The sequence below is a fragment of the Pseudoliparis swirei genome, chromosome 3 (assembly GCF_029220125.1).
Source record: "Pseudoliparis swirei isolate HS2019 ecotype Mariana Trench chromosome 3, NWPU_hadal_v1, whole genome shotgun sequence".
NCBI classification, from domain to species: Eukaryota; Metazoa; Chordata; class Actinopteri; order Perciformes; family Liparidae; genus Pseudoliparis; species Pseudoliparis swirei.
Window position 1 is genome coordinate 17,361,475 of NC_079390.1, and position 22,840 is coordinate 17,384,314.

At 42.6% G+C, this 22,840-nt stretch overlaps 1 protein-coding gene across 2 annotated transcripts; it reads left to right on the forward strand.

Moving 5' to 3' along the window:
• The first annotated feature begins 3,120 nt into the window (after positions 1–3,120).
• hyou1 (hypoxia up-regulated 1) lies at positions 3,121–22,174 on the forward strand. 2 transcript variants are annotated; one of them, XM_056445021.1, is made up of 24 exons: positions 3,121–3,301; positions 4,211–4,286; positions 4,531–4,624; positions 4,743–4,821; positions 4,988–5,142; positions 5,416–5,492; positions 5,594–5,775; positions 6,165–6,280; positions 7,597–7,783; positions 8,227–8,361; positions 9,249–9,331; positions 9,566–9,698; positions 10,830–11,014; positions 11,191–11,329; positions 11,591–11,648; positions 12,035–12,111; positions 15,574–15,834; positions 15,934–16,097; positions 16,184–16,271; positions 16,572–16,828; positions 17,638–17,722; positions 19,333–19,618; positions 19,713–19,811; positions 20,778–22,174. In XM_056445021.1, the coding sequence occupies exons 2-24, from the start codon at positions 4,217–4,219 to the stop codon at positions 20,825–20,827; spliced, it is 3,060 nt and encodes a 1,019-aa protein (XP_056300996.1). In that variant the 5' UTR covers positions 3,121–3,301; positions 4,211–4,216; the 3' UTR covers positions 20,828–22,174. The 2 variants fall into 2 exon arrangements, with proteins under 2 accessions (XP_056300996.1, XP_056301006.1); XM_056445031.1 differs by lacking the exons at positions 3,121–3,301; positions 4,211–4,286; positions 4,531–4,624 and having other exon boundaries at positions 4,754–4,821; positions 5,017–5,142.
• Positions 22,175–22,840: the final 666 nt, after the last annotated feature.

The window sequence follows — 22,840 nt, forward strand, 5'->3', positions numbered from 1 at the left end:
CATCTTCATAACGGATAGACGATTATGTTTTGTGTTTTGCCAAATGTAGCTTAAACTAGAACGGGCACTCGGTAGAGCGCATACCTTCGCATATCACAAGATTGGGCATTGAATTATGAACATTTTGGCCAAAATCAATCAATGGTGATAATAAAAAAAACTTTTGGTTCAATACCTTTCCATGACCTTGACCTTTGACCCGATTGATCCCAAAATCTAATCAAATGGTCCCCGGATAATAACCAATCATCCCACCAAATGTCATGCGATTCGGTTCAATACTTTTTGAGTTTTGCGAATAACACACATACAAATAAATAAATAAATACACGGCGATCAAAACATAACCTTCCGGCATTTTCAATGCGAAGGTAATGACCACAAAGATATTTTATCGTACAAATAATCCGACATTGCAAAACGTGTCATGTCAGTTGGCAACCATCAGTAACAAATACCAACATATATCTTCACTCTAAATAATCCAACTAAAGCAATGCATCATTTCTATTTACAAGATTTTCATTGACAAAAATAGAAAATAGGAGAGGAAGTAACAGAACCCGGCAGTATATGAAATGATGCTTTTATACCAAACTCCTAACTGGATGGAGAACATTGAAACAAAACCAAAGAACAGACAACATGGAGGAGGACGTCTCCACAACCGCTGGACCTCGGCAGCATGAATGGACGTCCTCTGGAGTCTGAGGACAGGAGACATGAGCCGGCATCTCGTCCAGCAGCTCCTGGAGAGTCCGTCTGGAAGCTCCTCGCCTCCCAGCAGCCGGACACAGGGCTCGGCCTTCTGGACTCGTTGAACGTGGCATGTCGGTTCCAACCTGTAGAAGGAATCAAACTGAGACTTTAATCGTAACGTTCATCTTTGGGCCGACGGGCTTTCTGGAAGAACAGCTCCCGTCTCACATCTAAAAAGCAGAAAAAATAAACCGGAGCATGACGACCACAATAATGTGTATTTGACATGAATACAGAAAGGGCACTTTTCTCATCCAGGGCAAAGGGGCACGTGCTTGAGCACCACGAGGGCTCTACCTGTGCACGTGCCTATGTATATATATATATATACATATATATATACATATATATATATATATATATACAGGCACATGCACAGACATTTTGGGGGGCAGGTGCTCAAACCCCCCCAAAAGGGCACCCATCGGCAAAATATTGTTTCTATTGATCACTGTAACTTGAAGTTAAGTAATTGATTGCTAGGAAACACATGAAACACATCGTGTCGTGAGAAGACATGAGAGCTGAACAAAATGACATATTACAATTTGTTTTTATTTACAAAACATTAGGAGCGAAAAAATGCCATATAATAAACGACTTACTAACCTCGACCGCTCGGATGAAAAGAGTAAATGCAAGAAAAAACAACACTTGTAATAACTACTTACTAACCCAGAGTGAGGTCATGCCGTGAAATATCAGACTGAGGCATTATAACGTTTTCACGGAAGTCTGATATTTCCTGGCATGACCTCATTCTCAATTAGTAAGTATAGTTATTACAAGTGTTGTTTTTTCTTGCGTTTACTGCGCTCTAAGTGGAGGAGGGAGGGCCCCGACAGACATCCATACACATTTGGGGGAACTTGATGACAGAGAGTAACTTTATTTCTTAAATACTGATAATGAAGAAAAAATGTGGCTCCAGCAGAAAGGGCACTTTTCTTATCCAGGGCAAAAGGGCTGGTGCTTGAGCACCACTAGGGGTCTATCTGTGCACGTGCCTGATTGAGAGCATACACCGGATTATATTTTGAGCGTCTTTCTTTAAAAAACATTGATTATTTCAAACTCGGCGTAAATGAACATGTGATTATAACATTTACATGACTTTTCCAAAACTTTTATGATTTAAGTTTTTTCCAAGACTTTTGCAGGCCTGGAAATGACCATTTTAAAATTCCATGACTTTTCCAGGTTTTCCATGACTGTACGAACCCTGTATATATATTTAGCTGAGATTTACATGGGCTCTTCACCAACAACCCTGTTCAATGAACCTGATGATTCCCCTTTGCATTGGAGGCATGGACCGAGAGACACCTCAATGTAGCTCCAGCTTCTCATGTTGCCATTGTGTAGCAGTTTTCCTTTGTGTTTTTGATTGGCAACTTTTTTTCTGAGGCCTTTCTTGATCTTTGTAAATAACAAAAAATGATCTTTTAATTTCTTTAACATTTCAGGGTTCTACATATAACTAACATGTGTATACAAGTAACTAACACAAGTTGTACATCTACTTCCATCTTCATGTATTGATTTAAGAATAGCAGTATACAAGTCAAAAGCGCATGTTTTATCATGAAAAGACAAAAGTAAGAAACGACTTAAAGCATGTATTACAATTTGCCTTCAGTTTACTTAAAATCAAGTAAATTAATTCTTTTAAGGAGGCATGTGGTTTCTTCTCACTTTACATGGAAGTGTCGTCATTCAATTTACGCCCACTATCTGGACGTGGACCAATTGACTGAAGCCAGAACTTTTGCGACGTCGCTCACCTCACGTGGACCAATCAAGGTGCAGTACGTGGAGATGGGCGGTCTCTGGATTGGAGCGTCATTGCCGGTTGTTGCACCAGGCGTCAAGAAAGCTGGAGTTAATGATCAGAGTCAAGAGAGGTTCCCTTTCAAAACAAGAGCACATCAATCGTCTCTCCCTGCATAAATACAACTTAAGCGTTAAACCTTTAATAACAGCTTTGCTGTAATTGTGAAATGACGTGAAGTTGTTCCTTCAAGGCAGTAATCGCACTGTGCACCTTTCCGTGTGTCTGTTTAGTTAGCTAAGGTTAACTATATTTATTGGGCCCTAATAAGGGAAGATAACTTTACTTTAAGAATGTTATTTACAGCTATTTTTAAATGGAATGCATAGTTACTAAGTTACCCATTTACCGTTAGTAATGTTCAATTAGTGCTCGATCAAAAATAACGATTAGTCATTTGCAATACCTGTCTGTTGAGCTACGTTGTGTGTTGCACTTAAATGCGAACCGGAAACCGTATATGTGGTTGTTGTTAGCTTGACAGTAGCTTTTCTCCCAGAAGCGGCATCAGTGGATCCAATGAGGTGACGCCGCGTTCCGGGCCCGGTAGTTGAGAACGAGCCGGCGATAAGGGGAACGGAAAACGGAAAACACCGAAGTGTGACACAAAGAGTCTCTTAATCGAGGAAAGACCAGGACAACTAACCCCAGAACCTCAGAACCCGCCTGGAACAGCACAGCCAACACTCACGTTTGCCGTCGGGTCGGACGGTAAGTTGAGCTCCTGCCACTGCACAGCGTGTCAGTCATGCTTTCATGCAGATGGTTGTCAGACAGAAAGCTAGCTAACGGTAGCTGTGAACATCTGTTGTGGCGCTAGCTTTGACCCTAAACGGTCCGAAGACGGCCCGCGCTGTCCAGTTGCGTTTGAATGGAACCGCTTATGGTATCACGCTCAACAATGATTATTATATCCAACTTGGCAGTAATATAAGAGCTAATAGACACCAGCAGCATCTACAACCAGCCACTTCATCCATGGGATCTCCAGCAGCTTGAAGACCAGAGTTAGTTTTGTTAGAGTGAGGTTTTCTCTTCATCCATTTTAGATGCATACGTCACTGTCTCACCTGGGCCAACATAACTGTCTCTGCAGATGTCCTGATGTTTCTCCCTGAAACACGCACGCACTGTTCTGGTGTCTGGCTCTACATTTGAAGCTCTCAGAATACATTTGAGAATGAAACTCAAGACTCTGAAGGCAGAGTGGTTCATTGTAGATACAACCTCAGACAACATCAGAGCTTGACAATGATGTAAATGCCACGTGTTTGGAACCGTCTACACCTATTATGTGGGTGGGGAACAGGTGCATTTCCTGCTTTGAATATCGATGAGCAAAGACCATGGCAATGCTTTAGGTTACTGTAATCATAGCCATACTAGCACTGAAGAACCACAAGGGAAACATTAGCAGTGACTGGACATGGAGCAAAAGAATAATGGCTGATGTAAATATCCCAGTTTCTACTTGTGGAGAAGCCGTGTGAAGTTGGCAAACATCTCTAGACAGTGCAAAGATGAGCAGGGGATAAAAGGTGTTCTGTATTGATGGTGGTGTGGGATGAGGACCTGTGAAACTCAATTCTGATTATAATGTTTGATCTGTTTATCCTGCAGCTCATCATGGAGGGGAGTAAGCTGGCACCGCTTGTTCTCTTGGGCCTTGTTCTGGCTATGTTGCCCTCTCACACAGGTAATATAAGCCATCAACCTATTTCCCTAACATGAAGCCTTGCTCATAGTGGAGATCGGTGCTTTCAAGGCACAGCAGCAGTCTAGTTTTAAAGCTCGGCCACTCTGCATGCTGCTGCTATCGTTTAGGGTTTGGAAAAAGATAAACCAGATCCATGATGTGGTTAGTCTGTACCTGTGGGGTCTTTGTTGTTTGTGCCCCGTTGGCCTCAGCAGCTTCATGTAACACGTTTGTGTGTCTGCAGTGACTGTAGCAGTTATGTCCGTTGACCTGGGCAGTGAGTGGATGAAAATGGCGATAGTGAAACCTGGTGTGCCGATGGAGATTGTTCTAAACAAGTGAGTGAAATGTTTGTCACAATACAGTGAGTGCACACACCTGGCTTATATTTCCACGAGGCTCAACATGAAGGTACACTTTAGAAATCAACATCATGTTTGCTGTGTTGTTCTGCAGGGAGTCGAGGAGGAAAACACCCACGGCTGTATGTCTGAAGGAAAACGAAAGACTTATAGGAGACGGTGCCTTGGGAGTGGTAGGACTTCTTCTCTTCTCAAATTTCCTGAATTGAGTTTGATGGACTGTCTGCATCATCTCATGAATATCCTTTATTGTATCAATTCATAGTGCCACAATTCAACTGACCTCAAACTGTCTTGTCCTTGTATGCTATTAATGGTCCCATATTGCATTCGTTTCAGTCTGTGAAGAACCCCAAAACTGTTTACAGACACCTCCAAGGCCTCCTGGGCAAAAAGCATGACAACCTCCAGGTTGCGCTCTACCAAAAACGTTTCCCTGAGCACCAGCTGGTGGAAGACCCAGTAAGAGGCACAGTCTACTTTAAAAACTCAGAGTGAGTCTCTTTACTCTGTTTACAATTCATGATATAATAAATAGTGTGTGTTGCTTTCAAATAGTTTGCATGTAATCCCCTGACCTCACAAGGCAATCATTTAGTATCGATGCTTGTTATAATTTTCACTTCACTGAGTATGAGGCAATTTAGCCCTTAGACGTATGACAGCAGTTGTCATGGATACATCAAGAGGAGCACCTGCAAAAACCTTATCAATAGATTGTGTTTTGGACTGTGACTAATCTAGTTCTGGGCTTTTTGTCCTTCCAGAGAAATGCAGTTCACACCTGAGGAGCTCCTCGGGATGCTGCTCAATTATTCTCGCGTACTCGCTCAGGACTTTGCAGGTCAGTTTGCTTCGCAGAAGAAGATGCATCGCTTAATGTTTGAATATGGGAAGCCTATCAATGAATTGTGTCTTTCTCCTCCTGATTCCTCACGCTCCCAGAACAACCAATCAAAGATGTAGTGATCACCGTCCCAGCCTTTTTCAACCAGGCAGAGCGCAGGGCAGTCCTGCAGTCTGCACAGATGGCCGGTCTGAAGGTCCTTCAACTCATCAACGACAACACAGCTGTGGCTTTGAACTATGGGGTGTTTAGGAGGAAAGATATAGACAACAATATTAAGGTGAACACTCAGCATTTCTTCCAAATACACATTAACAAGCAGCCTGTTGATATTCTATATTTTCTTTTTGTTGACTAATCCCATGTGCAGACCTAAAGAACCAATGTATGTATCTAGTTAGACATCACATATAGGCTAAGACTCATTCTGACCTTATCGGTGCTACAGTATGTGGTATGACACATGCTCGGCTTAACTAGAGCTGTGATGTTGAGGCTCACGGCAGATGGGGCTAAAGGGATGGTGCACATTCGATTTAGCTTTATTATTTAAATGTATCACCATAAGGTAGAGCACTACATGATGGGAATTCAGACCATCTGTTGCTGTGAGGAAAACAAGCTCATCTGAGTGACTACTAATTGCGTTTGATGTTGTTCCCTTTTCAGAATGTGATGTTTTATGACATGGGCTCAGGCAGCACAACTGCCACCATCGTCACTTATCAGATGGTCAAAACCAAGGAGGCCGGCAGCCAGCCCCAGTTCCAGATCCGAGGAGTCGGGTGAGTCCAGCATTGCAGCTGAGAAATGTTGACTGTCTGATGGTAGAGAGTTATGTAGTTTAAGATCAGCTGTGTCCTTGTTTTTTATTTTAAAGGGATAAAAGTGTTCAATAATGAATAATGACATGTGTTACAATAAAAAATATCAGATTAATAAATAATGTTATAACTTTAAACGGTAATTATTATTATGACAGTCCATCATTAATACATTTATAATTTTGTATTCTATTTTTAATTCATAGTGGTGTTTTTTATGACCATGGTTGTCCTCGGCCTGCTCATGCCTTTTGGCTGCTTGCTCCCGTAAGCTTCAACAGCAAGGAGGAGGCCTGTGGTTGGCTGAGGATGTGACCCTTCTGACATGGAACATGTCATCATTAAACCCGGCTGGCATCATTAATGCCTGGTTTGATGGTGCTTTCTGACTGCAAGATTAGTTTCTTGTACACAGCAGATGTTGACGTGTTTGTGGCTCGGCAGATAAAAGTAGGGAAAAACATCAGTCTGTTTTAAGATGAGGAAGGAATACAGATTTGTCCGTAAATACAAGTATCGCAATTTTCATCTATGGGACCTGTGGGTTTTTCAGTAAGGTGAAATGTCCACAATATAATCGCACAACTAGGATGTGCTACACTTAAATACTGTTCAAAGTCTGACTGTTTACTGAAAGTCTGTAGTGACAAGAGGCTCAGAGAATTGAAGATAACCTAGGATCTGGTCTACCTAATGGAAATGTTGCATGGATAGTTTATTGACCTGATGGCCAAGTGTTTTTTTTTCTTCTTCCAATCAAAGACAATAATGGGAACATGTTTTCAGTCAAAAGATGGAATACAAAGTTGTCTTGTTTTCCTGAGCTGCAGTGTCTGAATATGAGTTTAGAAGCGCTTGTCCAGAAGCCAAACACTTCTGCAAGTGTTTTTACTACTTGCTTAAGTACAACCAGGATCTGAAAATGGATGCATTAACCTTAAGAACACTCAACATGGAAGAGGGGCTGGTGAGGTGATGAAAACCCCTCAGCACACTCGGCTTGTTGAACAAAAGGTTGTTTAGTGTAGAGGAATAATTATCAGATTTTATGATTAGAATTGTATCTCTTGTGGTGAGATTCTGCCTATTTTTCTTGCTAGTTGGACAATTTAATGGGTCCAACCTGAACCTCTTTAATCTCCACAGATAAGATCATCTTATCTTTATCAGCCTTTGCTTCTAAATGATAGTACATGCTTGAGGTATTTTGATTGTCAGCTGATTGAAACCCCCCACATGTCCTTCGTCTTAGGTGATTTCTCTTGTTCTGACTGTAGGTTTGATCGTGGGCTGGGGGGCTTTGAGATGGACCTGCGCCTCCGGGACCACCTAGCCAAACTCTTCAACGAGCAGAAGAAGAGCAAGAAGGATGTGAGGGAGGACCACCGGGCTATGGCCAAGCTCCTCAAAGAGGCTCAGAGGCTCAAGACGGTGCTCAGTGCAAACATGGAGTTCATGGCCCAGGTGAGTCCAGGGCCATCACCCTGCAGCACTCAAACAAGCTTGCTTGTTGTGTCGAAAACCACATTTAAAGACTAATATATAAAAAATCTTAAATCTTAAATTCCTTATTTTCACGGTGTATAAAATGTTGCGGTCTCATTTATTTCCATATCTGTGATGGAGACTCCTAACCAGTGGCGGCTGGTGGAATTATTTTCTTGGTAGGGCCATCCAATTAAATTCAGGAAACATCCCAGTATGATTCAATGCAAAAAAACAAGCATTTCTACTTTTGTAGTTAAATATTTAACATTTATTCCAACACTGACGCAATAAGGACATCTTGTTCATAGAATTCAGTATCCTAATATAGGCCCCGTGGCCCTCTATTGGCCAGCTGCCACTGGTCCTAACATTTGAATGCAGCACTCCTGCAGTGACAGATAAACATGTTGTTTTTTCAGGTGGAAGGTTTGATGGATGACATTGACTTTAAAGCTAAGGTTACCCGGACTGAGTTTGAAGAGCTGTGCGCAGACCTCTTTGAGAGAGTGCCGGGTCCGGTGACGGATGCTCTCGCCACCGCAGAAATGAAGCTGGTCAGTGTTCTCGGTACATGTCTCCTCCAGTGCAGCTTGGTGGTCCCACACCACAGTATTATAAAATGACACTTTGGGGATCCCTGTGGGGAGATTTGGATGTAGGTCACTGCAGATGCAGGTTACATGAAAGATAGATAGAAAAGAAATGGGAAAAGACAAATGTGTACATAAGATATGATATTGTCCTGCATCCAACCCCGTTTTAATTAGTTACTGCTAGTCCCAAGATGTCTTGGTAATTAGAAGGCTGTGCACTGGAAGTTTGCATGTTGATAAATTGGTATTTAAGTTGAGCACAGAAAAATGTCAATCTGCACACGTTTGGGTGTGCTTTGACTTGCCAACTGGTCCTTCTGTCAGCATTAGTTTGTTTGTTTCTTTTCACCGGGCTCTATTGTGCATAGAGGCTAGATGATGAGCCTGGAGTGTTGGTGATGTAATATGCTGCACTTTACATCATTTGCATTAATTTACATTTATTTTGTATAGCCCCAAATCAAAAATTTGCCTCAGAGGGCTTTACAATCTCTACATATACAAGATCCTCTGTCCTGGGACCGCACATCAGATCAGGATAAACTTTTAAAGAATATTCTTGAAACAGGAGGAAAGAGAAGAAACCTTCAAGAGAGCGACAGAGGAGGATCCCTCTGTCTATCAGGATGGACAGAAGCATTTCATGTGTATACAATGGCCAACATAACAGTGACAACACATTCAATGCATATGGCAGACAGTATTCATGAGTGGAGTAGGCACAATGAAGTCTTTCATCTATTCTTTTTCTGAGTGTTCTTATTGGGCTCATATTATAATTTTTTTGTTGAGTACAAATGAATGGATGTTTGCATCATTGCTGAACCAGTTCTTATTTCTGCCAACAGGATGAAATTGAGCAGGTGATTTTAGTTGGTGGCTCCACCCGTGTCCCCAAGGTTCAGGAAGTGCTGCTCAAAGCTGTGGAGAAGTAAGTGTCATCACTGAGATATTGGATGTATTGTACATGTTTTGTTTTCTTTTTATATATATTCTTAATGTTTTTCTGTTCTATATATTTTTTAAACTATTAATTTTCTCTTTTAATTGTATTGTTTATTAAATATACCAATACAGCAAAGCAAATACCTGTTGTGTAAAAACCTACACAACATGATTGTTGGTTTGAGGTGTGCGTGAATGCTGTAACTGTCTGTCTGTGCAGGGAAGAGCTGGGGAAGAACATCAATGCAGATGAGGCAGCAGCCATGGGTGCGGTGTACCAGGCCGCTGCCCTCAGCAAGGCCTTCAAGGTCAAACCTTTCCTGATTCGAGACGCAGCGGTTTTCCCCATCCAGGTCAGTGCAGGTCCTTCACTGCTGGAGTCTGAATAACATCCATTTTGATTGAAATGCAGTGTGTTTTTTGTACAATGCTGACTTGTCTTCTTGACTCCAGCCATGCATTGTTTAGTTACAAAATATATTAAAGCTGCAAGCAGCGATGTACGGGCCCTGGCACTTTGCCCACATCAGGGGTGCTGGTTGGATTCTGGCTCACGGGCCGAGAATGTCTGCGACTGTCGGACAACGCGCCCACGACTTAGACGTTTGTTTCCTGCATTGAGTGACGCTGGAAATGATGCTTTGCAAACAGCCCGCCACTTCCTGTATCCTCTGTGCGGCACTAGACAGCATGCATTTGTAATGTAACACTGGCTTCCTGTTGCCAGTAGATGGCACCGAGTAAAAATTGGCTTGCCGACATAATTGGGCAGTGATCAAGCATGGCTAGTTTGGGGCAGACGCGAGAATCCAGGGAGTTTGATTAATGGAAATGCACGTAAAATGTCCGCCACGCCACTACTCGGCTGTTCCTTAAAACCTAAAGCGTTTGATAACTTTTAATCACTAAAGTCTGTAGATTGTTCCGAGCAAAATTTTAGGGGATCTGACAAATTCTCTAGGAGGAGTTTGTTACAATATGGCGAATAGGCCAAAGTGAACGGAAAAATTACACAAGAATAAAAAATACTACATGTGATGCATATGCCTACCAAATGTACATCCATGTTGCACATGCATCGTGGGAAATCTGCTTTTTCATGGGGCATGATGCGTTGTCACGTCAACAGTGTTCAACGAGAACTTAAAAATATTCCTGATGATGCATCATCAATGCGTTATGGCTTTACTTACACAATTTGAGACTAATTTGGTCAACTGGCTTTCATCAAAGTGTGTCATTTCCTTTTGCCAGTAGATGGTGCTATGACAATGTGAAGATTTGTGCATCTTCTTATTTATACATTCCCATTAAAATGGCAAATAAGGAATGTATGTTAATAAAGACCAAATAAAGTAATATGCATCCCTTAGATTGAGTAGCATCGTCCGTTTTAGATTATATTCAGTCTACCATCTTGCTCGGGCCCTAATACATCCTGAATACAAGATGTGCTGACACACTATGTTATGGAACTCTATCAGGTGGAGTTTAACCGGGAGATGGAGGAAGAGGGTATCAGAAGCCTTAAACACAACAAGCGCATCCTCTTCCAAAGAATGGCGCCCTACCCCCAGCGCAAGGTCATCACATTTAACCGCTACAACGCCGACTTTGCCTTCTACATCAACTACGGCGACCTCAGCTTCCTCAGTCAGGATGACCTCAGGTTGGTTAGCTTCTTGCTACGTTAGCGGTGTTAATGAAATCCCTGGACTATTGGTTGTAAGAAGCCAACAAAAATAACCAGTTTTCATTATGGATTATAGTATTTGACTTGACTTTAATGGCTTTGTTCCATTGTGATGACTAAGCCCCGCTCTCCTCTCTGCCTGTGTTTGGCAGTGTGTTTGGCTCTCTCAACCTGACCACCGTCAAACTATCTGGAGTAGGCGACAGCTTCCAGAAGCACACAGACGCAGAGTCAAAAGGCATCAAAGCCCATTTCAACATGGATGAAAGTGGGGTGTTGCTGCTGGATCGGGTCAGTCACACGGTCACTCGACCAAACCAGTTACTGTCTGCTCGCTCCTCTTTGTCGTGAGGGCTCCACATTTCAGTGTTTTTACCGTCTGGCATGTCAGACTTCCAACCAATACATGTGTGAATAGAGACATGTCAATGTTACACACACACACATACACATACACGCACGGCATGAAAGAATTACTGTGAAAGAAGCATCAGGCTCATTTTTTGATTTGTATCAATGAAGATTTTTATTTATTACTGTTGTCATCCACAGGTGGAGTCTGTGTTTGAAACCATTGTGGAGGAGAAAGAAGAGGAATCAACCTTAACTAGTAGGTTTTTCAAACGGATCTGTAACTTCTGTGATCAGTGTTTTCTTCAGGTTTTATTTTTATGGAGACTCATTGACCGTTATCACGGTATGATCAGAACAAAATACTTGGAGCAATTATTTAACAGTACCTGTGAATCAGCATTCCACTGATGTCAGCGCAGTGCCGTTACACACAGCCGTCCTGTCTGTTTACTTTGAATTAAAGTAACCACATACAGCCCTGCACACATCAGAAGAGTACTATTCAAGGATCAACTGCTTTCTATCGGCTTATAAAACAATATTCTGGAGTAATGCTTTGAAAGTGCAGCATGTTTAATGTGATTACTGACTTGTGTAGTCATTACTACTGACTAACTGAGCCTGCACTTTGCTCTCCTTCAGAACTGGGAAACACCATTTCTACCTTGTTTGGAGGAGGATCGCCAGAACCCGCCTCTAATGTAACTGAACCTGTCCAGGTAATTGTAGCTCATGGCACCTATCTGTTAGCCAGGGGCAGGGGTATGTTTTTTCTCCAAAAACTGATTTCACACTGCTGTACCAAGGTTACACAACATTACATTAAGTTGACACTTCTATCCAAAGCGACTTACAATAAGTTCATTCAACCGTGACCGTGAAGCCATGACGGCAAAGAGTCGGGACTTTGTTTAATGATTAGCTCATGGTGACGGAGCTACAAGCCGATTGGCAGATGCAGAGCGTAGTGAATGGGCTGGGGTGTACGATTTGACCACCTCCTGGATGTAGACGGACCCGATCTGTTCGCAGCACAATTAGGGTTGGGTACCGAAACCCGGTGCCAATATGGTACCGGTTCCAATACAACCGGTATTACCCGGACCGAAACGCAACGCACATTTCGGTGCTTCTTTCCGGTGCCTGAGCCGATTGAAATTGAAAAAAAACTATTGTTGTGAACTTCTCAGGTGACTCCGCCCTGTCAGCAGGTTACGAGCCTCTCATATTTAACTTTGACAGCGGAGGCTGCGCCGTGTGTGACGGCGTGTGCCCTGTCGAGCACACCAGCGTCAGGCTGGGTGCGATGGGGAGACGTCACCGGTCCCCCTGAACACGGGGAGACCGATTATGACGAGCAGCCTGAACTCAGATTAGTACCGTATCGTTGATTGCAAGTCTTGCATTCATAAAAGTAGCCCAAGAAATAATAAATTAGCCATTATAACCATGCTTAAGCTAGCTCGTAGCTAGCGCTAGCTACGAGCTACGAGTGTGACAGTCTGCTAGCAGATGTGTTGATGTCCAGCGGTCCCGGCTGTTTACCCGGTGTTACCGGGAATATAATGACGAGGAATAAAGACCGTGGGGCGTCACTTTGTTTCAGTGGAACTCTCGCTGTCAGAAGCAAAACTTTATTTGTCACGTGTCATCTTCAGTACCTCTGATTGGTTGTTCTCTTTGCCCATCAACACAGTGACAGGATTAACCCTATAAAGTCTGCACATGACAATATATATCACATCATATAATGGAGAACATATTGTGTGTGTTAACAGTCTGATATCCGTTGTTTGTCAGTGCTCCATGATAACGGCTTCTACAGGGAATATGGCCAAAGAGGTTTTTAATGTCCTCATTGTGCGTTTAAAAAAAGAAAGTATCGGTTCAGGCACCGTTTAGGCACCGGTATCGTTTTAAAAGTACCGGTTTAGCACCGGTATCGGAAAAAACCCAAACGATACCCATCCCTAAGCACAATACACAAGTACCAATGTTTTGAAGCAGAAGCGGGCAGCCACTGGTAACCAGTTAAGGGAGCAGAGTAGTGTGGGTGAATTTAGGGAGGCTGAAGACCAGTCGAGCTGCTGCATTCTGGATGAGCTGCAGAGGTCGGATGGCCTTAGCAGGTGGACCTGCCAGGAGGGAGTCTAGGGTGAGCTTGAAGTCACCTAGAAGGATGAGCGGGGGACCTTTTCTGAGAAGTTTGATACGAGGAAGTCTAATTCTTCCAAGAAATCTCCTAAAGAACCAGGAGGACGGTAGAGAAAAACAATGTTTAGTTGAACCGGATGAGTAACTGTCCCAGCATGAAACTCAAGACGGTGGAGTAAAAAGTGGAAGCGTTTAGAGAGGAAAGCTCCATTTGGGGAGATGAGTAAACCTGCACCACGACCCCCGACCAGAGGGCCTGGTCATGTGGCTGAAAGAGACGGTAGAGGAGAGAGCAGCAGGGGTAGATGTGTTGTCTGGTGTGATCAAGTCTCAGTGAGTCAGGAAGTCAAGCAACTGTTTGGTAGCAAAGCCTAAAATGAAGTCTGCCTTGTGCTTAGCTGACTCGCAGTTCCAGAGGCCCCCTGTGACGAGGTGTTGGGTGTGTGTAGAACGGGTTGGATAGATAACAGAGGAGGGATTTTGGTATATGTGTGAACGAGTCTGAGGCCTATAGTATCTACGAGTAGATATGCGTGCAGGTATAGAAGGTAAACACATATTCACAGAACAATATTATACTCGGCCACCCCCGAAGACTCCAACAAAAGACTCATATGTCTTTATCCTCAGTCTCCGCACTCCAGACTACTTTTCACTGACGATTAAAACACCTACCTGGTTTTATACCACAGTTGACGAGAATTAGCTACAGCTGTGTCGACTAGCCCCCAGCTCGTTAGTGGAATGACCACCAATAGAAACTATCTGGCTCAGGACAGTAGCAGGTCTTCCCTTTTTACATTACATGTCATTTAGCAGATGCTTTTATCCAAAGCTACTAACAATAAGTGCATTTAACCAATAGTACAAACTCAGAACAACAAGAATCCAGAAAGTAAGATTTCCTCAAGAAAGTTGAACTACAAAAGGACCATAAGTGAGTGGCATTCAAGTGCCACAAAAATGCTAATCTGTTTTTAATCCATATAGTCGAAAAATATGTGTTTTTAGTTTCCGGCGGAAGATGTAGAGACTTTCTGAGACTGGGAGCTCATTCCACCAATGAGGAGCCAGGACAGCAAACAGTCTGGATTTTGTCGAGTGATTAGCTCGAAGTGAAGGAGTCACAAGCGTTTGGTTGTTGTCGAGCAGAGTTAACGTGCTGGGCTATAAGGCTTGACCATATCCCGGATGTAGACGGGGCCCGATCCGTTTGCAGCACAACCAGTGAAGGGAGGAGTGGAGTGGAGTGGTGTGGGTGAATTTAGGGATCAGTGAAGTTTAATTTTTACAAGTCTCCTGTTCTTGCCAAAATCGATTAGGGACAACGGTTTATTTACCTCAAAGGTATAAATGAAAGTAGAGCTTAGTCTCCAGTAAAATTAGAATACAGAACAGACACTCCTACCCTAGCTAGTTTCCTTTGCATTCAGTCACTTGAGTGAAGCAAGGTCCCATCTCCAACAATTCAGATAAGGTTAAGACAGTACAGACTAACAATCTAGGAGAGCTAATACAGCATATACACTAGTGATATTGCAGAGAATCCTCTTTTAACCCTCCTGTCGCCTTAGGGTCATTTTGACCCGATTAAATATTTAACCCTCCTGTTGCCTGAGGGTCATTTTGACCCGATTCAATGTTTCACCCTCCTGTTACCTTTATATTTACTAACATATTTTATCCTTTGGGTTCAATTTGACGCCAGCAATTAAAACCTCCAGAAAATTATTAGAATTAATATTGTTTTCCAAGTTTAAGTGTGAGGCACTTTATGTTTGTTTGTTGACTACCGAAAGAACACCGACATCAAACATTGAATGGGGTCAAATTAATCCTAAGGCGACACGAGGGTGTAATATTGATTCGGGTCAAATTGACCCTAAGGCAACACAAGGGTTAAAGAAGGTACTCAGCTAGGATCCAAGTGGTCTAGAAGTCTGAAGTCTCACAGGTAGAGATGCACGACATATTAATGATGCTCAGATGGCCTGAGATTGGAACTAAACTTGTTTTCTCGTGTCCAGGACGAGGAGGAAGTGCTTCTAGAGTCTGGAAAGGAAGGCGAGGACGAGGCACAGGCGGGCGAGGACGAGGCACAGGCGGGCGAGGACAAGGCACAGGCGGACGAGGAACAGGCAGACGAGGCACAGGCAGACGAGGCAAATGCGGACAAGGCACAGGTGAACAAGGCTGCCAAAGAGGAGCAGGAAGATGAAGAGAAAAGTGCAGGTGATGAGAAAAGTCAGGAGAAGACTGAGGAGGCAGGAAGCAAGGCTGATGCCAAGGTAAGATCATTCACGTACTCTTTTGCTCAGCACTTATATAATCTATAATATAAAAGACTTGTGGTTGAAAGTAACTACCGTACACGTCTGCTGCTAAAGGAGGAGGATGAAGAGAAATCTGGGAACGCTGAGGCAGAGAAGGATGCAGAGAAGAAGGCAAAACCTCAAAAAAAGAGCAAGATTGCAGAAGACATCACAGTGGAACTCGTCATCAACGACATCGTCGACCCAACGGCAGATGATGTCACTTCCTCTAAGAAGAAGTAAAGCAGCAGTTTCTATTTCTTTAAGCTCTTGTGTTTTTGTAAATTCTCTTTTTATATTAAGTCAAGTCTTTGTATCTTTTCAGGCTGCAGGATTTGACAGAGAGAGACCTGGCCAAACAGGAAATGGAAAAGTCCTTGAACAGTTTGGAAGCATTTATCTTTGAGACGCAGGTGAGCAACAGAAGCTTCCCAAAATGTTTTAGCTTTATCTTTTTATATTTAGTTTTAAAGAAATTGTAATTTTCAGTGCAGTTTAGCCAGCATTAATCTGAACTGTTAAAGCCTTTACGTTAAAGATCCAACCAATGTAATCATAAAGTAGGGTGCTACAGAGAATATAAATATATATATATATAAAATCTGTCTTTTATTTTTTTAATTAATCGGATAAAATAAAAAAATTATACATTTTTGGAACAACAAAAACATATCACATCACAGAAACACGCAATACTTTGGTTATTCCTCCAGGACAAGCTGTACCAGGATGATTACCAGCTGGTGGTGTCGGATGAGGAGAAGGAGCAGATCTCCTCCAAGCTGAGCAAGGCGTCGGAGTGGATGGACGAGGACGGCTACGCGGCCCCCACCAAGCAGCTAAGAGAGAAACTGTCTCAGCTGAAGAGCCTGTGCAAGGACATGTTTTTCAGGGTAGAGGAGCGACGCAAGTGGCCTGAACGCCTGGTCGCCCTGGACAGCATGCTCAACACCTCCAGCTTCTTCTTGAGGTGAGTTGACAGAAAGGAAGGGTGGCGGAGTTCTTGGGTGGCTCATTACCTTCGCATTGAAAATGCCGGAAGGTTATGTTTTGATCGCCGTGTATTTATTTATTTATTTATTTGTATGCGTGTTATTCGCAAATCTCAAAAAGTATTGAACCGAATCGCATGAAATTTGGTGGGATGATTGTTTATTATCCGGGGACCAGTTGATTAGATTTTGGGATCGATCGGGTCAAAGGTCAAAGGTCATGAACAGGTCAAAATCTTTCGCAGAACTGAAAGTATTTAACCGAATCGCATGAAATTTGGTGGGATGATTGTTTATTATCCGGGGACCAGTTGATTAGATTTTGGGATCGATCGGGTCAAAGGTCAAAGGTCATGAACAGGTCAAAATCTTTCGCAGAACTCAAAAAGTATTGAACCGAATCGCATGAAATTTGGTGGGATGATTGTTTATTATCCGGGGACCAGTTGACTAGATTTTGGGATCGATCGGGTCAAAGGTCAAGGTCAAAGGTCATGAACAGGTCAAAATGTTCTTGAATCGCATGAAATTTGGTGGGATGATTGGTTATTATCCGGGGACCATTTGATTAGATTTTGGGATCAATTGGGTCAAAGGTCAAGGTCATGGAAAGGTCAAACTCTTTTTTTTTACCATAGCACGATACATTTTTGTCCAATTGGCATGCAACTAATGCCAAAATGTTCATAATTTAATGCCCAATCTTGTGATATGCGAAGGTATGCGCTCTACCGAGTGCCCATTCTAGTTACTTTTGTGTTTACTCATTTCCATTTTTATTTTAAAGGAGTGCCAGACTGATTCCAGAGGATGACCAGATCTTTACAGAAGTTGAGCTGAATGCGTTGGCCAAAGTGATCAACGAAACAACGGTAGGTGGTTAACGCTGTCCCTGCTGAGGAGAGGTCTGTTTTCAGAAAGGGCCTCTTCGCCTACTTCAGTGTCTCTTTATAAGAGGGGAAATGGAACAGAATATAGAGCGTATTCACTCACGTGACCATAACAATCTTTGGCGGCCATGTTGGGGTCCCACCACGGCATTGTTTTGCTTGTTTGTATGCCGCTCTTCCCTTAGAAATGACCATTATATCCTGAAGGAGACACGATTTCAGTTCAAAGCGGTGTGCCTTGTGATTATACTGTGCCTCATTGTTGGATGTGGGACTAATGATTCAGAATATGGGTTTATCAGCTCAACAAGACAGGCTATTACTTCAACTTGTCATGGATCTACTTCGGCTTCACTCGGCGTATGAGCGTTAGGACTATTCTGTTGATACATCGGGTTGTGGGCACGTTTCCATTGACACACTCGTCAATATTCTCTTTTTGCTTTTTTCGCCGAGCGAAAATCAATGTTTCACTTGTGCAAAAGGAACTGTGGATGGAAACTTGGGAGGAAGCCATGAACATGGCAACTCCGTCGGGCGATGTCTGCCTTTACTCTGATTCATTTTAAGGTAAAATAAAACACTGGCTCCATGGGAACAGCACTCAGCATGGCCAGCCAAACAGTCACTGCTAGTCCTGAATGAGCGCTCTAAGCGCTTGATCCAGACACTCGTCCTGGAGGCGGAGCTGTGCGACTACGGATCATAGTATGAACCCAGACACGGGGCGCTTGATGTTCCGACATTTGTGGTATTTTCACAACAAGTATAACGCAGAAATAGTTGTTAATGTCCCATGGTCGATAGCGGAAATGAAAACTGTTTTACAGGAATGTGACCGGGCTATGTGCTGGTAACTATGGGTAACTAGCGAATTAACCACAAAGTGTTGAGCGAGTAAAATCAGGTAAAAAAGCGTTGCAAATATTCAATTCCAACCGCTGAAATCTTTCTTTGGTAATGCAGAAGGACATGAGGTTGCTGGGCTCTCGCATAATCAAACAGTGGACACGATAGCCAGGTCAACTTCTTCTGACATTTAATAAGTGGGACCCCAAGATGGCGCGATTGAGATTCTGACGTCACGTGTATACGCTCTATAGTCCAATGGGTCAAATGCTATATTTCCCTTAATGCATCTCAAAAGTTTTTTGGCTGGTAAATGGCCGCATCATTCAGGGGCCATTCACCCCAGTTCATAATGTTACAGGTTTATTGTCCTCAAGACTGTCATATTTGATTTAATTCTTTTAACATCCAGTCGGCATTCAATGAATTGAATGCTCTGACAAAAAAAGAAACATATCCTATAACTGTCATCGGACTATAATAACCCGACATCTTTTCATTCTGTGTCTTTGCTACATTTAGCTACTTCTGCTAAGTGCTGCTGGCTACTTTCATCGTAAAGAGTTGGCAACCCTGGGCTGTGTAGTTCTCCTCGTAACGAGTAAACCGACCTTCAGCTATAATAATAATAATAATAATCATTTATTTTATATAGCGCTTCTCAAGGCATGTCGACATCCCGAAGTCGCTTTACAGAGTCCAGTAGTCACACACAGCTGTCCAATTGTCTCTGTCTCCTCCAGACGTGGAAGAACAAGACGGTAGCAGAGCAGGAGAAACGCTCTACAATGGAGCGGCCGGTCCTGTTGTCCAAAGACCTCGAGGCCAAGCTGACTCTTCTGGATCGAGAGGTGAGCTACTTGCTCAACAAGGCCAAGTTTGCAAAGCCCAAAGCTAAAGCCAAAGCCAAGAACGGCACCAGCGCTGATAAAAGCACCACGGCCAACACCACGGCCAACACCACGGCCAACACCACGGCCGAGGAGAAAGTCATCCCCCCCTCAAAGGAGAACACCGACACCAAGACAGGTGGGTCCAATAGAGCGCACATCTGGTTAATTCCTTTGTCCATGTATCTGTAAGGCTTGAAATAACTTCTGATTTATCAATTCATCAAATATAGAAAACCAGGAGGAGGTGCAGCCGGGCAAAGCCCCGCCCACTGAAGACACCACAGACTCAGACAGCCAATCGCAGCCCACAGAAGAAACCTCAACTCCAGGTCGGTTTGCTGTACCTGTCGGTGACGATGCCGGAGAACTATAGGGGCTGGACAAAATAATAGAAATGCAATCAATGTTGTCCAATACGTTAAACTGCAGCCTCGTAAACCTCCTCGCTGACTCAAATGGAACATTAGATTACTATGACAATTGTCATGGATGGCATTAGCTTGTCAAACATTCTGTTCCTTTCTGCAGTAACAGTGTAACGTCCCGGTGAGGCATGAGTACAGCTGGGAGCTCATTCATCCTCCATGGGGCCAACTCTGACAATATGTGGTTATTTTTATCCGGCTCTGCAGGTTTACAAGCTTTACTCCTCTTTTCCTGGGTGAACCTGAGTGAGACGCAATGTGTGTTTTGTTCATTGATTCATTATTTTTGTAAATGTGTTGAACTGAAATGCAACTAAGGCACGGTTTTTTTGGAGGGGGGGTTGGGGGAGAATATTTTTTTTATCAAACAAAGACTCTTAAATTCAAGTACCCTTCTGGACAATACTCCGTAATAACATAAACCAACATGACATGTAATGATAGATTGTGTTTCTGTTGTAGTAATAAATTCTACATAACAATGTGATGCAATATGTGATAAACTTGACCGAGGAAGGAGTCTGTGTTCAACATGTGAGATGTCATTTCCCAGACGGGCTTTGCTAAAGAACATTCAAATAATAATTTCAATTTAATATTTAATCCTAATCAAATGTGAATATTCTAAAGACATCAGCAAAGCTGCTAAAATGACACGCCTCTACTTGAAAAGCAGTCCTCGCCATAGCAACAGCTTTCTGTGTGCCTCAGATCAGTAGACATTGGCTCAGATTACTCGGCACTGGTCGCATGGAATAGAGAGGGAACACATTCTCTAGAGCTTCAGCTCTTCTATACTAATGAAGTGAGTGGATGTAATCCCACATACATGCATACGGTATTCATTTCCTTATCTGTCCTCCTTTCCAGGATCAACAGAGAAGGCCCAACCTGAGAGCCACATAGACGATGAATTATAACAGCTGGAACTGGAAGAAAAAAGAAAATCACTATTTATTGACTGTGTATAAATATGTTAGTTCCTTCTCACAATGTTTTTTTTCCTATTTGTTTTTTCTTTAATTTTGTCTTTATGTCCTTGTTTATTGAACTGCTGGAAGCTTATTGGATAAGGATTGGAGACTTCTCATTCCCCTCCCGCTTCTGCGCTCTTCATCTCTTGTCTCTCATGAGTTCTATGAGCAACGGACACTTAAACACCATGAAGAACCAGTTAACAAAAAAACTTTAGATGGCGGTCCAGACAAAATCCCTTCTCCCGTCCAACATAAGATCACATCCATGCTGATGGAGAGGCGTAACAGCGCTGGGCCACATTCTACTTGTATGGCCACTTGACCGGGCTGAGATGAGTTATATTGTCTGGTTTGTCATTCATGAAAATTAACGTTGTCTTCTGCACTGTATCATCAACAACTCTGTTGCTGTGAGGTTAGTATTTGTAAAATACAGTCCTTCAGAGGCTCCTCAATGAATCCTAATCCAGATTTGATTTGGCCACACAGTTTCCATGTATATTTGTAAACTGTGACAAAAAGGGCGAACCACTTCATTTACAACCAGTCTATTTGGAAGTACAGTCAACTTTAATCTGGTGAATAACTTTAACTACAAATCTGTCACAACTACTGATGGTATAATAGGAAGTCATACTTAGATTACTGACTGGGCTTTTAGAAGCAGCAGCCTCTACTAACATTTCACCTATAGAGTACGATGGCTGGTATACTTGAGCCGAACTTGTTTACTGGTGAACGTCCAACATTACACACCCGCTGTAGTTTATTTCAAGTTTAATTTTCGAATTATTCCCTGAATCATGATAATCTCCTGACTGTTTGGGTCCATCATGTAGCAGTCTGTGTTGGACAGTGTCCTCTCAGCTGCTCCTGTATTTGTAGACACAGCTTGTTCTGAAACTGAGAAACTAAAATTACTGAATATCTTTTTCTTCTACCGTTGCCATTAGAACCCTTGAGGAGCTTGAATGTGTTTCGGTGACGATGGTTAAACTCCATGGTTTTATTTTTTCATAGTCTCATGAGCTGCTAAATGTTGTAGAAGAGGTGGTGTGTCGGTGTCCTCACTGTTCTGTACCTCAACTTGCCCTACACTGCAGATTCTTGCTCAGAAGCTCCATATTTTTCTTTTAACGGGGATGGGGGCGGCGGGAGGGCGAGACTTGGATCAGGACTTTGGGTCGGCTGTGTGCTTTTGTGTTTGCAGCTAAACGAAAAGTCCGGAACGGGAGAAGCAAACAATGTTGTGTTTCTAAACTGTTAATAAAAAAAATCTTCTGTTTTTAATATTGTCATTTTGTCAACATATTGATGTGATTAGTTACTTATGAGTTAGTAGTGTATTGAAGCGTTCTGTCAATGTGTTCCTGCTTTCAACAGTACCTCAGCTGTCTATTCATAGCTGTAATATGTGGTTTCCTCCAGAAAGACTTTGCTTTTCTAAATTTATATATTTTGGGTACCTGGACAAATATACTATAAATAAAGAATTATTGTATAATATAAAATCACGATAACTCCATGTTTGTTTTCTAGACGAGTACATCAGTCACAAATCAAGCCACTTTATATTCTTCTGACTTCCAAGTAGTTTGTCTTTTGTTTTTACAGAAATCCACTTTCCGCTTGTGATGACTGCTAGCAGGAGTTTTGTACCACAAACACTCGTCATATTTTTTAAAAATTAAAGTAGTTAATAGTGAGAATTTTGAATCCCTGATGATTTAGAAAGTGTACGGTGTTTGAAACATCTGATCTTTTATCTTTGCAACCTAGAACAACACTTGTGGCCTCCACTCAGGGAATACAGATGATAATTAACTTGTATCTGGGAAGATATATGTATAGTACAGTGATATGTATGAAACCTGCACTTTTAACCTCATCCTCTTCAATATGTATCACATGAGTCTATGGAAACCACAGGGCTGTGATGTCATGGAAGGTCTCATT

Bases quoted from the DNA above. Each gene is read 5' to 3' on its own strand.
- hyou1 (XM_056445021.1), top strand. From the start codon at position 4,217: ATGGAGGGGAGTAAGCTGGCACCGCTTGTTCTCTTGGGCCTTGTTCTG. The intron at 12,112-15,573 runs GTAATTGTAGCT...TCTCGTGTCCAG, and splicing joins ATGTAACTGAACCTGTCCAG to GACGAGGAGGAAGTGCTTCT. The intron at 16,272-16,571 runs GTGAGCAACAGA...TTATTCCTCCAG, and splicing joins CATTTATCTTTGAGACGCAG to GACAAGCTGTACCAGGATGA.